General features: G+C 43.0%; 2 protein-coding genes and 1 pseudogene across 2 annotated transcripts in view; 2 read left to right on the top strand and 1 right to left on the bottom strand.

Moving 5' to 3' along the window:
• szt2 (SZT2 subunit of KICSTOR complex) overlaps nt 1–22,798 on the bottom strand; it is a 99,644-nt gene extending 76,846 nt beyond the window's left edge. The window contains exons 1-14 of the mRNA XM_055221041.1: nt 22,724–22,798; nt 18,463–18,588; nt 18,012–18,185; nt 16,716–16,886; nt 15,772–15,898; nt 15,509–15,655; nt 14,503–14,609; nt 12,208–12,418; nt 11,654–11,824; nt 10,239–10,470; nt 6,020–6,149; nt 3,108–3,253; nt 1,620–1,772; nt 535–649 (exon numbers count right to left, since the gene is read on the bottom strand). Coding sequence (XP_055077016.1) covers nt 535–649; nt 1,620–1,772; nt 3,108–3,253; nt 6,020–6,149; nt 10,239–10,470; nt 11,654–11,824; nt 12,208–12,418; nt 14,503–14,609; nt 15,509–15,655; nt 15,772–15,898; nt 16,716–16,886; nt 18,012–18,185; nt 18,463–18,588; nt 22,724–22,747 — 2,034 coding nt within the window. The 5' untranslated portion in view covers nt 22,748–22,798. The remainder of the gene's footprint in view (nt 1–534; nt 650–1,619; nt 1,773–3,107; nt 3,254–6,019; nt 6,150–10,238; nt 10,471–11,653; nt 11,825–12,207; nt 12,419–14,502; nt 14,610–15,508; nt 15,656–15,771; nt 15,899–16,715; nt 16,887–18,011; nt 18,186–18,462; nt 18,589–22,723) is intronic.
• Nucleotides 1–22,841, top strand: part of dohh (deoxyhypusine hydroxylase/monooxygenase) — a 272,673-nt gene that overhangs the window by 74,478 nt on the left and 175,354 nt on the right. The window lies entirely within an intron of this gene.
• Nucleotides 12,433–12,550, top strand: LOC117370438 (5S ribosomal RNA; annotated as a pseudogene).

A 22,841-nucleotide genomic window follows, 5' to 3' on the forward strand; every position in this document is an offset into this window, starting at 1 on the left:
ATAAAGTCACATCATTCTAACTTATCGTTTAGGCGTAAAAAATGAAAGAAAAAAAAAGATTATTATTGTTAGGGCCCGAGCACAAATATGAGAAGGAAAATTGCATAATTCAAGCAGTAAATAATAATAAATAGACAATTAAGTAGTATTGAAAAATAGAGCTCAAATTTTGAGTGAAGACCCTGAGAAAAAATAATGACTGGCTCAGCAACCTCACCTCAAAAAATCGGTTTACATGGCCCCGAAGGGAGCCTGTAGACAAATTAAACTCAGCATCAAAAATAGGTCAAGGTTTTTGATGATGATATATATACATTCACGCACACACACATACATACGTACATATACATATGTGCAGCTTATATTTAGGTGTATATTCAGATAGTCCGAAATTTACAGTATATTTCAACATTAACAAGCATTATAGGAGGACATTCACAGGTTCAAAGCAGCATGTTAAGGTGAGTGATCAACATATGGAAATGTAGGTTTTGTATAGAAGGCTTGACAAATGAACATCATTGTCTGTCTTACCTTGTTCCTGATATGAGCAGGGGTTCCGATCGGGAAGCCCAGACGCAGTACCATGCAGGGGGCTTTGGAGATGAGGCGCACCAGGTAGAAAGAGGAGGGGGGCTGGTCAGGAGAGCTATGGGATGACAAACATCACTCACAACATTTATATGCATAGATAAGTCAGAGTGTGCTAAACAACCAAATTCAAAATGGTCTTTGCTCCAAAACCTGTCCGATCACTCTTGTCCCACTCTACAGTAGGTCAAAGAACCAAATTTGTGCGAATGGAGTTAAGGTGCATCTAGTAATTTAACATTGGCACTACAACCATGAACTATAATTGCTAATAAAAACAGCTATCTTACATGTAACCACATTTTTGGAAAAAATAAAAAACATCCCATTCAGGAACTGTTGCTCACTAGATCTCTGGAGCACAAATAAACCTTGAAGCTCCAGTAGGTTTTTCTTTCACTTTAGCATAGCTGTCCAAACAATGAAACAACTGGTGCTAGTCCATGGTTGAGAGGCCATAGTTTGTCATGACTGCTGATCTAAAACAATGTGTACATGTCCAAACACTAATATTTGCCTAGCTATTTCTTACCTTGTGCAGTTATTGCTCTTAGACTGGTATTTGAGTATAGGGCTATAGGATTTATCAAACTGATTTTACTGCTAAGCATTACAGTTGTGATTTAATATGTCCTGCTCAAAGTTCACATTTTAAATGCACCCAGAACAAATTAGATCTGTACAAACATGTTCTAAAATGTGTGAATAAACTATAGGGTTAGCATTTTATAAAGAATAAGACAGACTATTTTATTGCAGCATTTGCGATTTGCTAATTGCATTCATTCAAATTGGTATCCCGATTTGATTGGGATTAATTGTACAGGCCTATCAGAGTGTGTACTAACTTCCCCAGATGTGTTTGGGATCTTAGAGATTTGCTACGACACCTCAATCATAGTTCCTGGGTTTACATGAATTTTGACAATTCTGCTTAAATTAGACTAGGCCATTTTTCCAGTTTTCTTGGCATACATGTAAACGTAGTGAGTGAGCAATTCTTCTGAAATCATGGCGTGTTGACTGACCTATAGATGAGCTTGACATAGGAGTAGCCCTCCACCAGCACAAAGCTGGAGCAGTCTCGGAGCAGAGATGTCAGGGCTGAGTGAGAGATGCGACACTGGATGGTGCTGTAGCGACCATTACTCCCAGGCGTGTGCACGTGCTTTGGAACCGGCCTGGAACACAGAGTTTGTTCATAATTATCTTGGGTTTTTTTAGGCGATTTTAGCAAAGGTGGGTGGTTATATTTATTCATTTACATTTACTTCAGTAAACTGCTAGTACTTTTCTAGAAGCATACTTTTACTTGTACTTGAGTAATATTTTTATTGAAGTAACAATACTACTTGAGTGAAAGTTTAGTAATTTCTACAAGTGAAAAAAGCTTTATGTTGACAATAACAAATGATTTGAACATTTGCATTTCTTGCACCGCTCCAAGTCACACCAGCCAAAAAAATGCTAAATACAGAAGAAAAAAACACATTGCATTCATATGCAATTTGGCCTGCTAGTAAACAACAACTGGCGTAAAAGGCTGAACAGGAAAACAGGAAGTAGTAGTAGTTATTACCTTTATGGTCTTATAAATGAAGGGGAAAATAAATATGTATATGCATAAAAGAAAACAAGTCAAGTTAATTTTCTTATAGGTGTTATAAACACACAAGCACCATCGATTGGTCAAACAAGTGAACTGTAACATGTATAATCAACCATTACGCAACACATATTTATTCAACTACATGAAGCATAGACAATGAACTGAACATGTGTCTGGTATGTCAACATAAGATATTAACAGTTAATCAGAAAACAAAAGCATAAAAAACAGCTAACAAGTTTACTCTCGATCTCGCGAAAAATAACTAAATCCATTGAATTCTTCATTCTCGGTGTCACTCCTGAACAACTCTGCCTGCTCTGGACGTAGATAAAGCACTACTTCCGTGGTACTAGTACACAAACCTAGAGTGCCCTCACGCAGTTGTCAGTGTGACAGTAACGAAGATGTGAAATTTTATATTTTAATAATTTCACATACAAGTTGCGTCTGAGATTCAGTCACATCCCCGGCCAAACCATGAAAAAAATGCAAGTTTGTCTCATTTTTGTGTTACCAGATTTTGTGCATCGTTTAATGCATTTCAAATTACATTAACTTCAAATTAAGTTGTATGTAACGGTCATAAATTAAGTTCTCAATTTTGGAAAAAAATTGCAAATTGGATTTATCTGGCATATAAAATAATTTACATGTTTCTGTAACATACAGTTGTATAATGCTCTTCTATTTCCATTTTGTCTCATTAGTCTGTTCAGAAAGAGCAGAGAGAATGGGGCAGCACAAAAAATATCGGTTTCAAATATCAGTAATGAATATCGATATTGGCCAATTCCTAGCAAAAATGTCTTGAATGTGCAGTGTCTCCAGAGTCCCCAGAATGAAAACTACAAGCACACAATGAGTTCTCAGTGTATGTAAACATAGCGAGTGACAAGGGACGTACATGTCATGCTCCAGGATGATGGCGATGCGGTGCATGTGCAGCCACCTCTGCCAAAAGTTGGCATCCATGGACAGGATGGGTTTCCAGTAGGCTGCAAACTGGGACTGAGATGAGTCTTTGGAGCCGCTGTGCTGTTGGGACAAGACCTGGCAACACAAACCACCTTCACATCATTCACTCTGGGACCAAGACAACCTAACTAAAACCTGTAGTTTTGCTCTGTCTGGTCTCCATAGATTTAGCTGGCTATTTTTTGCAAGAGTTATAGGGACTTTTAAGCTTTCAAAATGGTCGCTCCGTTAAGAGCTTGCCATGATCACACCCTGAGACTTGTGTAAATCTTTTTAACAACTTTATCAAAAGTTGTTAAATGTTCTGATGACGCTGCCTCAATTTGGAGTCTATTGATCAAAGCCCAAGAACAAGTATGTGGAAGTAGATTTTGGACGTCTCAAGTTTGACCCAATATGGCTGACGCCCTCTGTGGTTTAGGGCGGAGCCATAATACACTTTTTTGTCTATCTTGAGGAGGTCCATGTATCTGCCAAGTTGTATGTGCCCACAATGAAAAAATAACCTCCACCCCTCCTATCTCGTAATGTATTTTAATTTAAAACGGGCGGCACTGAGCAATCCTGCAATGTAGGTTTTTTGTAATTTATTTGGCAGAAAGGAATACAGTGGTCCCTTGTTTATCGCAGGAGTTACCTTCTAAAAATAACCCACGATAAGTGAAATCCGCAAAGAAGTCAGCTTTATTTTGTTTTACTATTATTATACATGTTTTAAGGATGTAAAATCCCTCACCACACACTTGATACACTTTTGTCAGACAGGCATTAACATTTCAAACCTTCGTAGATTAAAAATAAATAAAATAAATAGGTGCCTTTGTCGGGGCAGAAAGTTTCATCAACATTATGGGTTTTGTCAGGGAAAAAACTTGCAAACATACAGCACTTCAGAGTCACACTGTCAGTGATCATTTATGTAAATTTAGCTGAATGTACTGTACAAGAGGCACAGCATGGAGGAGATGGATTGGCAATGGTCTACAGTCCCTTAGTAATATCAGGAAGCAGAACACAATGCGTGTTCATACACTGTTTAAAAAAAAAAAAAAAAAAAAAAAAAAAAAAAAACATGCAAAATTGCATTTAAACTATGAGCAAAACAGCGAGGCCGCAAAAGGTGAACCACACTATATGTTGAGACTTTATCACATTGTTCTCAATTATGAAGAGCCTCTGTAAATTCTTTCACAAGTCCACATCAAATAGATTGGCTTTCTCAAATAGTTTAAAATCCAATTTGAAGGGGGGTGCTATAGAGCATCTTAAAAAATATAGCCCTAATTTGCATGTTATTATGTCCAGCTCAGAACTGTGTAAACTCACTTCATTGCGTCCATACAAATCTGAAAGATAGAATTTTTTCTGAAAGATAGCATCAAAAATAGAGGGACATGCAAAAAATTATACAAAATAATAATTCTAAGTTTATTTGTCTATGGTAACATTTTTCTGGGCCAGGCTTCCATTGGCTCAGTTGTGCAACCTCACCACTACATTTGGACTCTGGAGTGGGGTGAGTGTGGTATGAATGCGGCTGACCTTGGGCCGATCTACGCAATTCACTGCGACAGTAAAAGTGCTTGGAATTGGGGAAAAAAGCCCACGAATCACATATATTTCTATGAATGCTGATGTTTGACATGTTCATTCAGGCAATTTGAATCAACTTAATATCAGTCTTCAGAAGGAGACTAGTCTGCTCCTGTCTGTTTCTGCACAGGTAAGCCTGTCTGTGTGTTGTTCCAAAAGCTTTTTCTCCTCTGCCACCAGCACATACAGTTCTCATGGTGTATTAAGCCAAAGGTGAAAGAAAAGGCCACCACATATAGGGGAAGTGAGCGTGTGCGCACGTATTCATGGGGTTCTGTCCTATTGAAACGTGCTATATTAATCAGCTGATGCCTCACGTGGGTCATGGTGTAGTGTTCTGGGTGAATAATGCGCAGCATATGTGAACAAGGCCAACCTAAAAGTAAAGTAAACAGAACTAAATCTAGTGTGCACTGGGGTCTGTGCACAGAACACACCATTCTGTGTGAAAACAACCTGAGAAACAGCACAGATTTCTCAACAAGCGAACCTTGTATCATTCAGAACAAAATGTATAACTTATTTTACAAGAATTTTGGAGAATTTTATGGTCCTTGTCGAGACCATTCTGGATTCCAACAGCAGGTAAGAGGCTGACCCAACTAGTATTTACAGTAATAGTCATATGATGTTTATTATTTGACTGTCTACAGCTCCAATGTTGTCATATTAAGGCAAATACTTCATGAGACTAGCGTGAAGATAACAGAGGTGGGTAGTACTCAGTTACATTTACTACATTGTACTTTTCAGAGTACTTTCCTAGCAGCATATTTTTACTCCAAACTAGTTATATTTTTGTTTCAGTAACAGTGGGAAGAGTAACCAAAATCTTTGCTGAAGTAAGAGTACTATGAGTAAGTCTACAAGTGAAACTTTATGTTGACAATATGAAATGATTTGAACATTTTTGCTCCTTCAGATTTGATTTAGTTTGCCTAATTTTTGTGTCTATACTTTGAAAAATACCAGATTTTGTGCAATATTTAATGTTTCATCCTTACAGTTATGTCCCAACAATTACTCGTACTTAAGTAGTACTTTTCCCAAATACTTTTATTTACTAATTCTTGAGTAAAAATACTTTGTACTTCTACTTGAGCAATATTATTTTGAAGTAAGGTTACTCTCACTTGACAACAATTTTTTTGGATACTTCTAGCTAAATGTTATTTTGCCAAGATTCACTTCATGGGAGAGAGGCTTATGCATTTTCAACATGTGATAACTTGGGATAAATGTCCTTACTGGGGTGGTGGAACCAGGAGGAATGTAGAACAGAGGCACTCCATTCTTGGTGCTTTCAGGGATGGTGTAGTTCTCAGGGATGGAGTTAAAGGATTGCAAGTGCACCAGCATCTGATCTGTTTGGTTAATACTGAAAAGCAGATGAGAAAGCGTGATAAAACAGAACACAGCTAGGGCTGTCACAAAAACAAATTTTGAAGTACCATATATTGAAAATATTAATGATAAAATTATAATATTGGAACTAATTTATGCCACTGACGCGATGACCTTAAAGCAGAACCCTCCCCTTTTATATATGTACAATAACACATAACATATTAAGATCACCATGTTACCTTTTATTGTTTTGAAAAAACTATATTTGATGAAAACAAATTATTAAAGTAACTCCCCCTAATGAGGGCTATCTCAACACAATCAGCGTGCATCCTGCTAATGAAACTACTGTACACTGCATCAAGTTTGTTAAGTTGTAGTGTATTGTTTTGTATCATGCTCTTGTAGGTTTATGAAAAATTGCCTTGCAGGACCCCTCCCTGAACCCGAAGGAGTGACGTGGGCCGTCCTCATGTGGACCCACCACCCGCAAGAGGATCTGTAAGGGGCCGGTGCTTGAAGATCTGGGCGGCAGTCGAAGGCGGGGGCCTCGACGACCGGATCTCTGGACATGGAGACTGGCTCTGGGGACATGGAATGTCACCTCGCTGGGGGGGAAGGAGCCAGAGCTTGTGCGGGAGGTTGAGTGTTACCGACTAGATATAGTCGGCCTCTGGAACCCAACTTCTTGAGAGGGGCTGGACTCTCCATTTCTCTGGCGTTGCCCGCGGGGAGAGGCGGCGAGCTGGTGCTTGCTCATTGCCCCACAGCTCAGCCGCTTCGTGTTGGGGTTCACTCCGGTGAACGAGAGGGTCGCCTTCCTGCGCCTTCGGGTCGGGGACAGGTCTCTCACTGTTGTGTCGGCCTACGGGCCAAACAGCAGTGCAGAGTCCCCGGCCTTCTTGGAGCCCCTGGGAGGGGTACTAGACAGTGCACCGACTGGGGACTCCGTTGTTCTCCTGGGGGTCTTCAACGCCCATGTGGGTAACGACAGTGACACCTGGAGGGGTGTGATTGGGAAGAACGGCCTCCCTGATCTGAACCCGAGTGGTGTTTTGTTATTGGACTTCTGTGCTAGTCACAGATTGTCCATAACGAACACCATGTTCTAGCACAAGGGTGTCGGTGCATGTAGCACCAGGACACTCTAGGTCGGAGGTCGATGATCCGACTTTGTTGTCGTGTCATCTGATCTCCGACCCCGTGTCTTGGACACTCGGGTGAAGAGAGGGGCTGAGCTGTCAACCGATCACCACCTGGTGGTGAGTTGGAACCGCTGGCGGAGGAGGAAGCCGGACAGACCTGGCAGACCCAAGCGTATCGTAAGGGTCTGTTGGGAACGCCTGGCAGAGCCTTCTGTCAGAGTGGTCTTCAACTCACACCTCCGGGAGAACTTCTCCCTGATCCCAGGGGAAGTTGGAGACATGGACTCCAAGTGGGCCATGTTCTCCACCTCTATTGTCGATGCGGCCACTCGTAGCTGTGGTCATAAGGTCTGCGGTGCTTGTCGCGGCGGCAATCTCCGAACCCGGTGGTGGACACCGGAAGTAAGGGATGCCGTCAAGCTGAAGAAGGTGTCCTATCGAGCCTTGTTGCCTCGTGGGACTCCTGAGGCAGCGGTGGAAGGAATACTTTGAGGATCTCCTCAATCCCCCCCGTCATGTCTTCCGAGGAGGAAGCAGAGACTGGGGACCCGGAGGCGGACTCGTCCATCACCCTGGCTGAAGTCACCGAGGTGGTTAGCAAGCTCCTCAGTGGCAAGGCTCCGGGGGTGGACGAGATCCGTCCCGAGTACCTCAAGTCTCTGGATGTTGTGGGACTGTCTTGGCTGACACGTCTCTGCAACATCACGTGGCGGTCGGGGACAGTGCCACTGGAGTGGCAAACTGGGGTGGTGGTCCCTCTGTTTAAGAAGGGGGACCGGAGGGTGTGTTCCAATTACAGGGGAAATCACACTCCTCGGCCTTCCCAGTAAGGTCTACTCCAGGGTACTGGAGAGGAGAATCCGACCGATAGTCGAACTTCGGATTCAGGAGGAGCAGTGTGGTTTTCGTGCCGGTCGTAGAACACTGGACCAGCTTTATACTTGAGGGTTACTATGTCCTCGAGGGCTCATGGGAGTATGCCCAACCAGTCCACATGTGTTTTGTGGATCTGGAGAAGGCATTCGACCGTGTCCCTCGTGGTGTCCTTTGGGGGGTGCTCCGGGAGTATGGGGTCCGGGGCCCTTTGCTAAGGGCTGTCCAGTTCCTGTATGACCGGAGCAGGAGCTGCGTTCGCATTGCCGGCAGTAAGTCAGACCTGTTCCCGGTGCATGTTGGACTCCATTAGGGCTGCCCTTTGTCAGTGGTTCTGTTCATTATATTTATGGACAGAATTTCTTGCCGCAGCCAGGGGCCGGAGGGGGTCTGGTTCGGGAATCACAGGATCTCATCTCTGCTGTTTGCAGGTGATGCTGTCCTGATGGCTTCTTCGAGCCAGCACCTGCAGCAGGCACTGGGGCAGTTTGCAGCCGAGTGTGAAGTGGCTGGGATGAGAATCAGCTCCTCCAAATCCGAGGCCATAGTTCTCGACCGGAAAAAGGTGGTTTGCTCTCTCCGGGTGGGGAGTCTCTGCCCCAAGTAGAGGAGTTCAAGTATCTCGGGCTCTTGTTCACGAGTGAGGGAAGGATGGAGCGGGAGATTGACAGGCGGATCGGTGCAGCGTCTGCAGTGATGCGGTCGCTGTATCGGTCCGTTGTGGTAAAGAAGGAGCTGAGCCGGAAGGCGAAGCTCTCGATTTACCGGTCCATCTACGTTCCTACCCTCACCTATGGTCATGAGCTCTGGGTAATGACCGAAAGGACAAGATCGCGGATATAAGCGGCCGAAATGGGTTTCCTCCGCAGAGTGGCTGGGAGCACCCTTAGGGATAGGGTGAGGAGCTCAGTCACACGGGAGGAGCTCGGAGTAGAGCCGCTGCTCCTACACATTGAGAAGAGCCAGCTGAGGTGGCTCGGTCATCTGCTCAGGATGCCTCCTGGACGCCTCCCTAGGGAGGTGTTCTGGGCATGTCCCACCGGGAGGAGGCCCCGGGGAAGACCCAGGACATGCTGGAGGGACTATGTCTCTCGGCTGGCCTGGGAACGCCTTGGGGTCCCACCGGAGGAGCTGGAGGACGTGTCCGGGGTGAGGGAAGTCTGGAAGTCCCTGCTTAGACTGCTGCCCCCGCGACCCGGCTCTGGATAAGTGGAAGAAAATGGATGGATGGATGCCTTGCAGGAGCATGGATGATGCAGGCTTGTGGGCTGAGAATTGGACAGAATCGCATGCATGGGTGACATATAAAACCACTACAAGCATGTTTTTGATGAGGAAATGCTGTAACATGGTAGAAAGCTCCAAAAAGTTGATTTTGTGTAATATCGCCTCTTTAATGAGCTGCAATAAATAAATTACACACTTAATGACTAGATGATATAGACGGTAAATTAAATATTTACAAATGTATGCCTCAGACTCAGTAACCCCAAAGCAGCATTATCACAAAAAACTGTAATGCATAGTAGTGTTGTTACAATACTAAAATGTTTACTTGATTTTGATACTAAGCAATAGAGAGCTTCCAATACCACAGTGATTTAAAAAAAAAATCTTTATTTAGACAATAGAAAGTGATTTTTAGTATTTTCTATTATATTATTATAATATATATTATAATATTATATATATTATATTATCTTAAGTCTTATATGTGGCCTTATACTTGTTCTGAGCTCAAGATCATTTTAAAACTATTCAGGAATGGTTCATTTTTGTCCTGTGAATATGACTTTTTAATATCGATACTTGCTCAAATGGGTATGTAGAATCAATTAGTATCTCATTTTCGATACTTTTAACAACCCTAATGTATAGCGAGTCATACAAGTTATTTAATAAATTCTCTGCAGTTAAAATCTTATAGCACAGAAAAATAAATAGGGTAATAGAGTGCCCTGCTAGTACAAAGAAAATGTATCCACGAGAAATACTGATCCCCAAATATGAATTGTTCCATCTCTCATCCATTGAACAGTAAGTTGATCTAACAATTATGGTGCCAGGCCCAAACCTAGAGCAGTTGTGTGAGGCATTCAGACCTTTGCAGGGTGTTCCAGAAGCGGCGGATGACACATGTGCGGTAGGGGCTGGTGATGGGCTTCCTCTGGGTACAGCTGATGTCATGGAGGATGTCGTAGCTGCCCTCCATGGTCACCTCTACCCGGGTGCTCCTCTTGGCCGGGTCCAAGGGCCAGGGCGCCGACGCAACATACTCTATGTGCATGTTGTGTTTCCATAGCAACACCAGCTTCACCTCCAGTTGGCTCCCTCCTGCACGCAGCAAGATCAGCATGGACACTGAATGATTAGGGAAGGTTTTCTAAAGTACACCACCACTTCTTTACTTTCATAATTATATGAATTGCAGATTCTAACTGAAGGCATCAAAACTATGAATGATACATATGAAATGTAGTAAACCAAAAATAAACTAAAAATAACTCAAAACATGATTTAGATTAAAGCAGACCTTTAATGCAAAATCGACTTCAGAGCATTTAACCATGTTATATACTTGTTTCCCCTCACCATTTACACACTCAAAGTTGTATTTGATTGGTGCAGGTTTGAGCAATCTTTAACCACTTATTTTCAAGCGGCCATATTGCCAATCAATTCCGGTGTTCACCGCCACTGATACTTCATTCTGCAATTGAATTTTCTTGATCGGTGATAGGTGTAGGGTTCAACAGCGTTATGTTGTATAATGAAAAAAATCAGCTGCTCGCTAGCCTATCTGGAGATGTTGATAGCTACACAGCTCTTTGTTATGACGACATTACATCAACAGTAGCTCACATTGAGCACCACAGTTTGTGGGTGGGCTATCATTTTTTTTAAAAGTTGTTTTAGATGAATATTGCGATTTAAAAAGGGGCAAATTATAATATAATGATCCATGGGTGTTATAGATTATAACTATAGCAGATACAGGCACTATAGATCTTCTTTAAAAACATAAAAACAAGAGAATAAAGCAAATACAATCCAAAACTGAATGATGGTGAGGGTAATTGGTCATGTAGTGTGCGATTGAATGAACTGGTCAAGTTTGATTCTGGATTTGAAGAGAGGAAGGAGGGAGGAATTTGTTAGCTAAGGAGCAGATCACTCCACTCCTAAATTAAGGTTTGTACTATGGCAGTATTTCTCAGGCTGTGGTATGCAAGCTCCTTCAGGTGATACTTGGACAGCTCTTTGTGTGTTTTTTTTTTTTTTTTTTGTGTCATCTTTTGAATAACTTCTTGTTTAGAACTAGAATGGAAATGATGTAGTCCACTTTTAGACAGGGTTTAGCACTACATTACATCTGGAATTGTCTTGTTACATATGATGAATAGCCAAATCACTTCTTTTCTTGGTACTTGCTGTGAAAAGTTTAAGAGCTACTGACCTATATCACAAGTAAATAGTAAATAGTCAATGGCAATACAAAAGAGCAGCTGGGTCGTACCTTTGGAGAGGTTGACATCGCGGATGGTGTAGCCTTCACGCAGTCTCACAGACACCACACTCACCAGGTGTGCCTGCACCTCCTTCTCAGTGTGCTTCTTCCTCCTCATCACCAGCGCCGGGTTCCCACTGGCAGACACCAGGTGCTCGTTGAACAGCTTGTGCTGTGATACTGCCCAAAGGACACAAAGAGGGAATGTCAAACAGCTGGTACAGAATATAAACAAGGGGACAGAGGGAGACAGGAGAGACAGGTGTGGGCAGAGGACAAAGACACAGGTGGGTGGAGAGAACAGAAGGGGACAGAGGGAGACAGAAGTGAGCATTTGCGTACTGTGGGAGAAGAGGACAAAGGCAGATGGGACAGACTGGAGGACTGAGGGAGACATGAGAAAGGATAAAGTCAGACAGAGGAAGAAATGGTATATGGAGAGGACAGAAGGGGGCAGATGGAGACAGAAGAGAGACAGCTAAGTGGGAGGACAGACAGGTACAGGGGGAGATGGGAGGTGAAAATGCGAACAAAGAGAGACAGAACTCGACAGTTCCCCTCACCACTGAAATACTCTGCATTGGTGGACTCGGGGTGTTTGAGGAAGGAGTAGGTTAGGAAGGCTCGGTGGTAGGCGTTCATGTCTTCACTGCCTGGGTGTACCTCGGGACAACTGGGCAGGTACGAGCCAAACGTGGCCAGGGACATGAACTTCATCAGCTCCACATTGGGGATGTAGCCGAAGCTGCAGTCATACGAGTAGGAGCCCCCCACCTGCATGACACACACACAATGGCCAAACCTCCTTGTCAAAGCCTGATCTCATCAGATCTCAGAGGGTAAGCAGGGCCGGGCCTGGTTAGTACTTGGATGGGAGACCACTGGGAATCTCAGGTGCCACAATACGTCTCCAGTGGCAAAAACTGTTGTTGTGTGCTTAGGTAAGACACTTCACCCACATTGCCTAGTATGAATGTGGTATGTGTATGGTCTGTGTTGGATTGGCAGCCTCACTTCAGTCAGTCTGCCCTAGAGCAGCTGTGGCTACAATAGTAGCTTACCACCACAGAGTGTGGAGAGAATGAATCTTAGTTTGAAGTTTTAGCCCTCCCCACTTGGTCCTTTCTGCCACTGTGATATTGTGATATTGCACCATGACACAGAAACAACAGTGTCTGGCATAGTGTCAGGCAGTTGGTTTTACATGATTCTAGGTGAAATGTGCCTAATTGGCAGTGGTGGAAGGTAACTAAGAAGCAAGTAGTAACCTACTGTACTAAAGTAGAATTTTTGGGGGTATTTGTACTTTACTTTTTAAGTACATTTTAAAGTGGATATTTTTTATTATTACTACAGTAAATTTGAGATCAGGTATCTGTACTTTCTACTCACGTACATTTTTTAATTGGACTGAAAAGTAAAGCACTTTTCATATGATTTAGGGGTTATTTTTGTGGTAACATCCTGATTAAAGTTTAGGAGTTCAAGCTTCAGCTTTGAAAAAATAAACTGATAAAATTCATAAGAAGAATTAAGAAATTGATTTGTATTGCTACTGTTGACCAAAATATAATTTTTAGTCAACATCACTATGTTTAACATTTTAAGAGTAAAAGATAAAAGTATTTCACACAAGTGCTGTTAATTTGTTAAAGTAATTTTTTAATTGGTAGTTCCATACTTTTACTTAAGTAGATTTTTTTCATGTGATGCTTTTGTGAGTAACTTTTCACTTGGGTTACTTTCTGCCTCTATATCTGTACTTTTACTTTTACTTAAAATCCACCACAGCTAGTCCGTTTGAAGGGAACAACTGTTATATACTGTTAAACTTCTAGCTTTAAAAATAGCTCTCTAGCCCCCCTTTACACAGTTGTAAGGGGGCAGAAAATTTTTGTTTGACTAATGAAATTTAGCGCACACACCATTCATGTAACTGAGCAAAAAAGTCTATGGGGACCACACTCTAAGACTGATGTGAAGGCAGCCATTTTGAATCTAATCATCCAAAATCTAGCACTCATATTTTAACTTGTCCTAGGGTTTTTATCTGACGGACTCCAAACTGAGGCATTATCATCAGGACATACCTGGGGTCAAAAGTTGTTAAAATAATTTACATAAAGTAAGCTCTTAATGAAGCGGCCACTTTGAAAGCATAAAAATTCCTGTAACATTTGCAAGCATTGTCAAATTCAGACAAACCCAATGTAACGTCTGAGTATTTTGATTAGCTGGACAAAATGACATGTGGATTAAAATTCTATCTTTAAAAATGTCTCTCCAGCACCCCTGCAAAATTACAATGGGCCCTAATTTTTTTTCGCCAACATGACACTGGAAATGTTGAATCACATGTCAAGCTAAGGTTGATATGCAGCTTTCCCACTGTGGCGTGCCCTTCCGTGGACGGGTTGCGAGGGCCCCTTATCACTGCTTGCAGTTTTAATTAGTTTTATTCTGCATCAAAAATGCTACCCCTGAATTTTAGAGCTGTAGTTAGTCAGTGTTAGTCAGTTCATATTTCAGTCTTTTTGTCAATTCTTCTGGACATTCAAGAGAATGGGCTTGTGCCAGATTTGTACCACCAGCACCAAACCTTTATTACAATGTGTACATTGTGGCTCATCTAGGACTGTAAGCTGCTTGCAGAGTCAAGCTGCCCCAGAGTAGACTGACTAAAGTGAGGCGGGCTATCTGGGCGATCTGTGCCTCAGATCACAAGCAATCACTCACACAAATACTCACATTCCACATAACAAGATATTAGTCAAGTTGGGTGAAGTGACTTGTCGAAGAACTCAATAACATTAGTCTCACCCAGGAGGACAGAGTCTAGAGCCCAGAGGCCCCTGTACCTGGACGAAGGAGCAGGTGATAGTGCTGCTGCGGAGCTGGTTGAGCAGAGTCTCACACATGGCCACATCTGGAACACTGCTCACTCCATCTGTGATCAGGATGATGCCTGGACACACAGTCACAACATTTCTCTTTCAAGTGTCTAGTGAATAAAAAATGGGTCAAAACCTCCAGAATCTTTAGATGTGATAAAAGCCCTTTAAAATTTTGTAAACAAGCCCTTAACACTAAAAAGGAAATGTGGTGCAGTTGGGACAATCCAGGTTGGCAAATGGTTTAAACTTCCAGCAAAAACTTTATCTTATCAAGATAAGAAAGTCTTTATTTGTCTCACAATAGGGAAAGTGCCCTGTGATTGGTTTGAACCATAGGAGTTTGTTTACACAGTACAGAATTTCTAACATAACCAGTATGATGCTCGTGATTTTTGTGAGTTCAGAAATTTTCAGTGTTTTCACAATATTCAGGTAAATTATCTCAGTTTGAGACTCAATCACAGAACAGATTTGGGCACCATCAGAAAGCCCATCTACAATACATTCTGATACATGTTAGACATTTATTATTTAATAGATACAGACATAGCAGTTACATTGGATGAAAACACATGCTTAGTTTAAGGATGTAGCAAACATTTCAACAACTGTCCAGGCATAGCAGACTTTTAGGGTAGCTTTTACTTTTCCTCTTCCATTTTTTTCTTTTAGTTTTTTTCTAGGCTTTTAGGGTAATTAAATACAAAAAACACTGACAATTAAGTAATTAAATTGACACGAAAACAAAATTTCAGCAAAGGGTCTCAACGTAATAAGGCACATATTTAAGACCTGTATTTTGTGAAAACCTTGAATTTATCAAATACAGTGGTGTTTAAGAGGTTATATTTCTCTAATTAAAATTAAATTTAAAGCTAATTAAGACAATAGACCTAGTCTAGTCCTAATTCAGACTCGATGCAGTTTTGGTCCTGCACGTACAAAATAAACAGAGTATGATGGGTCTCACCTGCGCTGGAGTTGGGGGGCAGAAGCTGCAAAGCCAGGATGCCCTGACGGATCATACTGACTAGGCCCATGTCTGCAGACACCATGGACACTGCCGAGGGACTAGACCAGGCCCCCCCTCGTTCCTCTGGGCCCGGGACAGCTGCTTCTGCCTGGAAAGAGGAGCAAGAACATTCTACCTCTGACTTGGTGCCTCCTGTATGGAGCAGTCACAACTGTGTTGTCAAAGTGCTATAGAACACTAATGCATTATTATCATTATACTGGCCTGCAAGTATTGCTGGTGCAGCACTTCAGCGATACTGTTCTCCAGAGCCCTCAGCTGGTGGTAGATGTTCTTCAAGAAAACGTCCAAGTCTGTGCGCTCCAGCTGACAGCCCTGAATGAGGACCTGCAGGCAGAGAGATGACAGAAAAAGTCATCTATCATAAAGTGTTAGACAGAAAAGCCCCAAAGTATAAATAAAGGCTGCAAACGAGCTGATTAAATGGATTGTTATTGGCATTTAACCCTATAGTGGTGGATGCTATCCTTGCCAATAGAACGCGGTTGAGGACTTGCCATTACCATAACTCCGCAACCAATTGTGCTATCATGTAAATTCAAATGGTGTCTTAAAGCAGAGGCATAGGCCTACTTAAATATTTTACCGTCATTACGGTAATATGCCTCCACTGTCCCTCAAAGGTGACGAATGAGAGCGCAGATGCCGCAGGGATTTTCCCAGTATCTTATTCGATGCATCAAAGAAAAAATACTGATGGGTATGTAAAATAGAGGTAGTTGTGTGAAAAATGCAGTACATTCTGATATTTCCTTTAACATGATTTTTATGTCTAAAAACATAATAAAAGTCTAGGCGAGCTATACTGGTCTATAGTGTCCTCAGTCCTTAAAGGGTTAAACATGGTCTTCAGTATCTTTGTTTTGACATTCCATGAAGAAAAACAAAAAAGACATTTCAGAGCTTCACTGCTCCCCATATTCTGATCTGGCACAGCTCACCATTCACTGGCAGCAGAGGAAATAACCAAAAGGCATGGTTATTGTCAATAAAAAAAATTGAGCCAAACGACTAATATTCCTAACAAATAATGGTAAGGTTCCACATTTTTGGATCATAAGTTCTGATGTTTTTTCCAAAAAAAGTGAATCTCCCATAGCATTATAAAGATCCCTGCTCTCCATCTGAAATCCTGAGAGCAGACCTGATGCGAGCTGAGACCGATGATGGAGGAGTAGGCCAGGATGGTGATGAAGATGTTGGGTCGGAATAACTGCTCAGTGCCTGGGACTTTAAAAGGCTGGACTAGACCTGTCAAACATCGGGACAGAGCGTGGAAGACCTCATCAAAAATCATCTCCCCGGTGCCATCATCCTGGAAATACACAGAATCATGCTGAGAAAAAGTCAATAGATAAAAAACAAGACAGTCTGATATTCTGTACAGCAGCACTTCTGAACTCAGGGCTCTATATGTAATACAAGCATTTGCTTATACAATTAACTGTATTGGGACAAGACAAATTTTGCTCAAATACATGCACAAAAAAATCTAGTAGAGAGTCATTTTGGATCATTTTCTTAGTCTTTTTCATTATAGCTGCACTGCACCACCTTTCTGGTGTGTGAGGGTACACCAACTGCTCTCTCTATACAGAGGTTATTGCTTAGCCTAGAATGTTTCACAGTATGATATTAAACATATCACTATTAGGCCAAATTACAGGTCAGATCATTATTTTTTATTTATTTAATTAACCTTTATTTTTCCAGGCAGGTAACTGAGGACCAATGCTCATTTACAGCAACCTGGTCAAGCGACAGCTGAGAATACTCACAGTGAATTCAATATACCGTATTTTCGGGACTATGAGTCACACGTTTTTCACAGTTTGGCCGGGGATGCGACTTATACTCAGATGGGACTTATATGTGAAATTATTAAAATATATAATTTTATATCTTTGTTATTGTCACACTGACAACTGCGCGAGGACACTCTAAGCTTGTGTACCAGTATGGGAGACAGCCACTACCGGAGCAGGCAGAGTTGTTCAGAAGCAACACAAAGGATGAAGAATTCAATTCAATTTTGGATTTGGAGTGAGATTGAGAGTAAACTTTTAGCTTGTTTTGTATACTTTAGTTATCTGATTAACTGTTAATATCTTACGTAAACTACTTCCTGGTTCAGTCTTTTATGATAATGTGAAGTCTTAACTGACAGAGCACTATTTAAGAAACAATTGAAAAGTAACATATAAGGTTTTGGGTTCACCGGTTTGTTTATTAGCAGGCCAAAGTGGCATGTATATGGATTTCTGAGCAATCAGGAGACAGATGTGTTTAATACCATACTGTGGCGCATTGAGGCAAAGTAATCATCTCCATAGAGAAAAGCAGGTGATGGATTTGTGTGAACCTGAAGCTGCACTGCGTTGCACTAGTGCCACAGGAATGCTTCTCTTTTCCATGAGGGCCAGTCAGGGGACAGTCTTACCACTATCCTGGTGGAGGGGCTGAGGTCCAGCTGGATGACGAAGCGGTACCTCCGAGCCAAGAAGGAGGCTCTGGTGGAGGGCACCAGTACATAAGGCTGAGCAGAGTCATTGGGCTCAGGCTGCCAGCCTTTAGGCAGGATGCTCAGCAGGTCCAGCTCATTCTCCGAATGCAACTGGGAACACACATGCAAAGGAAGATATGTTCAACAACCATTCCACCTCCTTCTCCTGACTACCAGAGGGCTGTGCTGATAGCACTGACTTTATATGTCTAATATAGAGCACTATATGGCCTAATAACTAAAGATTATGTCTTTAGTTCTATCTTTAGTTGTTAAGGTGTCCTTATACTCAAATGTCTTCTGAGATAATATATGAGTAGTGGCAGTAGGTGCTGTGTAAATACATGTAGGTGGAAGTGTTACTACACATTTAGTCAGAGAAGCTCACCAGCTCTGGAGTAGACACCGGCCAGATGACTTGATTGAGTTTCCCAAGGAACCAGGCCAAGCGCACATTCCGAGAAATTCGATACTCTTCCTTCATCAGCAGAAAGATCTGGTCTGCCTCCTTCACCTGAGAAACCAAACTATGGTCAGATCCAGCAGAACTTCTCCCTCCACCTAACCTTAAGTTAAAGGAATTGTATTTAAGATTTTGATTTGAAATTTAATAACCTTGACCTTTGCCCCCAGATACTAGGAAAACATGAGCTTTTACTGATAATAATTGTAACATTGACATATTCAAACACATTACAAAAACACAATGGCCAATCAGAAAGCAGAAAGATCCTCACTTGAGTCTTGGGTTGCCAGTTTCAATGCTGAAATCCAGTGGGTTTAAACCTAAAAGGACTCTCTCTGATCTGAATGATCACTACCTAAACCCACCTGCCTCCAATCATTAATTAAAAAATCATTTTTTTCTGCAGGTTTTGGCATAGTGTGAATTCATTATAATTTCAGTTGACCCAAATAAGCAGAGATATGTTTCCCTCTCATATTTCACTCCTATTTAAATTGATACAATCATAAAAGAAGAAATATGATACCTTAATATGCAACAGAGAATAACAATGTCATGCACTGTCCTGCTTTCACTTCTGCTTTTAAACAGTTTAGAGGAGCGTCTTCCTGTTCATGCCTTTAATGTTTAAGCTTCATATGGAACATTCATCCATCCATTTTCTTCCGCTTATCCGGGGCCGGGTCGCAGGGGCAGCAGTCTAAGCAGGGACTCCCAGACTTCCCTCACCCCAGACACATCCTCCAGCTCCTCCGGTGGGACCCCAAGGCGTTCCCAGGCCAGCCGAGAGACATAGTCCCTCCAGCGTGTCCTGGGTCTTCCCCGGGGCCTCCTCCCGGTGGGACATGCCCAGAACACCTCCCTAGGGAGGCGTCCAGGAGGCATCCTGAGCAGATGCCCGAGCCATCTCAGCTGGTTCCTCTGAACGTGTAGGAGCAGCGGCTCTACTCCGAGCTCCTCCCGTGTGACCGAGCTCCTCACCCTATCCCTAAGGGTGCGCCCGGCCACTCTGCGGAGGAAGCCCATTTCAGCCGCTTGTATCCGCGATCTTGTCCTTTCGGTCATTACCCAGAGCTCATGACCATAGGTGAGGGTAGGAACGTAGATTGACCGGTAAATCGAGAGCTTCGCCTTCCGGCTCAGCTCCTTCTTTACCACAACGGACCGATACAGCGACCGCATCACTGCAGACGCTGCACCGATCCGCCTGTCAATCTCCCGCTCCATCCTTCCCTCACTCGTGAACAAGAGCCCGAGATACTTGAACTCCTCCACTTGGGGCAGAGACTCACCACCTGGAGAGAGCAAACCACCTTTTTCCGGTCGAGAACCATGGCCTCGGATTTGTAGGAGCTGATTCTCATCCCAGCCACTTCACACTCAGCTGCAAACCGCCCCAGTGCCTGCTGCAGGTCCTGGCTCGAAGAAGCCATCAGGACAACATCATCTGCAAACAGCAGAGATGAAATCCTGTGGTTCCCAAACCAGGCCCCCTCCGGCCCCTGGCTGCGCCTAGAAATTCTGTCCATAAATATAATGAACAGAACCGGTGACAAAGGGCAGCCCTGGCAGAGTCCAACATGCACCGGGAACAGGTCTGACTTACTGCCGGCAATGCGAACACAGCTCCTGCTCCGGTCATACAGGGACCGGACAGCCCTTAGCAAAGAGCTCCGGACCCCATACTCCCAGAGCACCCCCCAAAGGACACCACGAGGGACACGGTCGAATGCCTTCTCCAGATCCACAAAACACATGTGGACTGGTTGGGCAAACTCCCATGAGCCCTCGAGGACCCGATGGAGAGTATAGAGCTGGTCCAGTGTTCCACGACCAGGACGAAACCACACTGCTCCTCCTGAATCCGAGGTTCGACTATTGGTCGGATTCTCCTCTCCAGTACCCTGGAATAGACCTTACCGGGAAGGCTGAGGAGTGTGATTCCCCTGTAATTGGAACACACCCTCCGGTCCCCCTTCTTATACAGAGGGACCACCACCCCGGTCTGCCATTCCACAGGTACTGTCCCCAACCGCCACGCGATGTTGCAGAGGCGTGTCAGCCGCTGCCGAGCACCCACCCCAGGCCTGGCTCCAGGGTGGGGCCCCGGTAACGCCAGTCCGGGCGACATAACTGGCCTTGTTCTTTTTCTCTTCATGGGGGGCTCATATGGAACAAAGACAGTTAAATGACAAACACAGAACACAAAGCCAAACAAACTCTTAACCTCCTAAACTGAGGATCTGAAATATCTTGAGATCATTTTGAGAAGCTGCAGATCAGACCACAGCAACACACTGTGTTCATGTTCGGGTTGTTTAGTGTAATATTCTGTATAATATGCTGTGAATAGCCCTCTAAATTAGATTTGTTTCATTTTGGTATTATGTACTGATATATTTATAGATTTCAGTTATATGGAGTTAATCTGACTGACAGATCAACGCATCAGTTTCCACCTGCTTCTCTCCAGCCAACCACATCTCACCTCCTCTACCCCAGCTCAAATGACCCAGGAGCCCTTTTCATAAAAGTCTATCTTGACAACACTGTATGTCTTTTTTGAAGTGCTCGGTCTCCAGGAGTGGCAAGGAGAGAAATAATTCCTAATTGGCCCTCCAATAAGGCTTTACTCTCACTAAGATGCCTCAGTGTTTCTGCGCAGCAGGTAGGCTGATACCAAGTGAGGGAATCTGGATGCTTGAGCCTCAAAATTTAGATTAAAAAACAATTCATGAGATCGCTTTAAATCAATAAGTGCCTGGTGATCGTAGACTAGCAGTCTAGAGATATCTTAGCACAAAATACAAAGCACTGCCACAGCAAGCAACCATTTAAGCAGGGCAGGTAGACGACTCGCAGTACATGCTGGCGCCAACTTCCCATGTCATAAACATATGGCCGTATTTCGGAAACCAGGTTGGACTAACCCAGAGTTCAATTCCTGAATCAGAGTTATCATACTCAGACAGGACGAACTCAGAGTTTCCAGGTTTGAAGGTTTAAAGTTTTGAAGCAGATTTAGACCACTCCATATTAGTTCGCTTTGAGTTTAGCTGAGGAGAGAAGCCATGATCACTGGATCCCAGAAAAGAGAAATCAACATGGCAATAATAAACCAGAGGAGAATTACATTTTAGAGGGACAGGTAGTCATGCAGTTGTGCACAGGTTAAATTCAGGTTTGATATTAAAATGGGGTGTTAAGCCATACTTTAATGAATAATTATGATGCAACAAACATTTTATTTTTTACACTTGCGCTTGTGTAGTTCATTGAATACTATTTTACAACTTTAAGTAATTTCGCACCCCATCATTTTGCACATGTTGCACTAAAAGGTCTGACATATATTTAAGTATTTCAAGTGAACTGTTCAATTGGAGCTCTCCTTTAGGAGCAGACTGATTAAACTTAGGGTCAGAGGAATAAAACCTGCTCTGAACCAGGTTAGGTTCAGTGTGAGTTACCATAGTCACTCAAGGTTTAGGTTAACTCTTTTCAGGGTTAACAAGTTTGGACTAAACCTACTTCGTGAAACAGGGCCAATGTTTCATGTTTAATAAATATGTTATCCAGAAGTTATCATTTTAAAATACTTTAAAGATAAACATGCCTTTCACCTGAATCCTTGGGGACCCACATATGGGCCCTGCTTGGGAGTCAGAGCTGCACAATTGTGTGTCATTGCACCTGACATAAGCACAAGTATAGTAATACTTGTGTAATTTCTTGAATCACAACTTTGTACTATTTTCAAGTAACGTTACACTCTTATTTAGCAAAAGCCAAAGTTACTCTTAATCGAGGAGGTCTACTACTTGTTTGGCTACTCTGTCCATATCAGTCACTCATCCATGCTGTCACTTAACTGGCCAGATACGCCTACGCACTTTTGGCATGCAGCATCCATGAACATACACTTTATTTCACTTTATTGTCCAGATTTTGACCTGTCCTAAAACAGTAAACAAGAAATAAACACATACTGTAATAGGCTACTACGCCAGAACTAAACAAGGAAGTCTACAGTCTCGCTGAAGTTGTGATGACCCTGCTCCAGCCTAAGAGACGCATCAGAGGACAGACCAGAGCTTCAGGGTGGACCATAGGGTAGACATGATGGTAAACACGGGCACATGCGCGCCTTTTCCGGTGGCCCGCCTGGGGAAAGCACACTTACCTCGCCCTCTGCTCTTTGCGCCATGCCTGTCCTCTCTCATGTGCACCCCGCGGCAGAGGATCACGGGGATCGGCGGGATCGGCGCAGATCGACCGTATTGGACTCAAAGTGCTGAAGT

Source organism: Periophthalmus magnuspinnatus, chromosome 4 (genome assembly GCF_009829125.3).
Source record: "Periophthalmus magnuspinnatus isolate fPerMag1 chromosome 4, fPerMag1.2.pri, whole genome shotgun sequence".
NCBI lineage: Eukaryota > Metazoa > Chordata > Actinopteri > Gobiiformes > Gobiidae > Periophthalmus > Periophthalmus magnuspinnatus.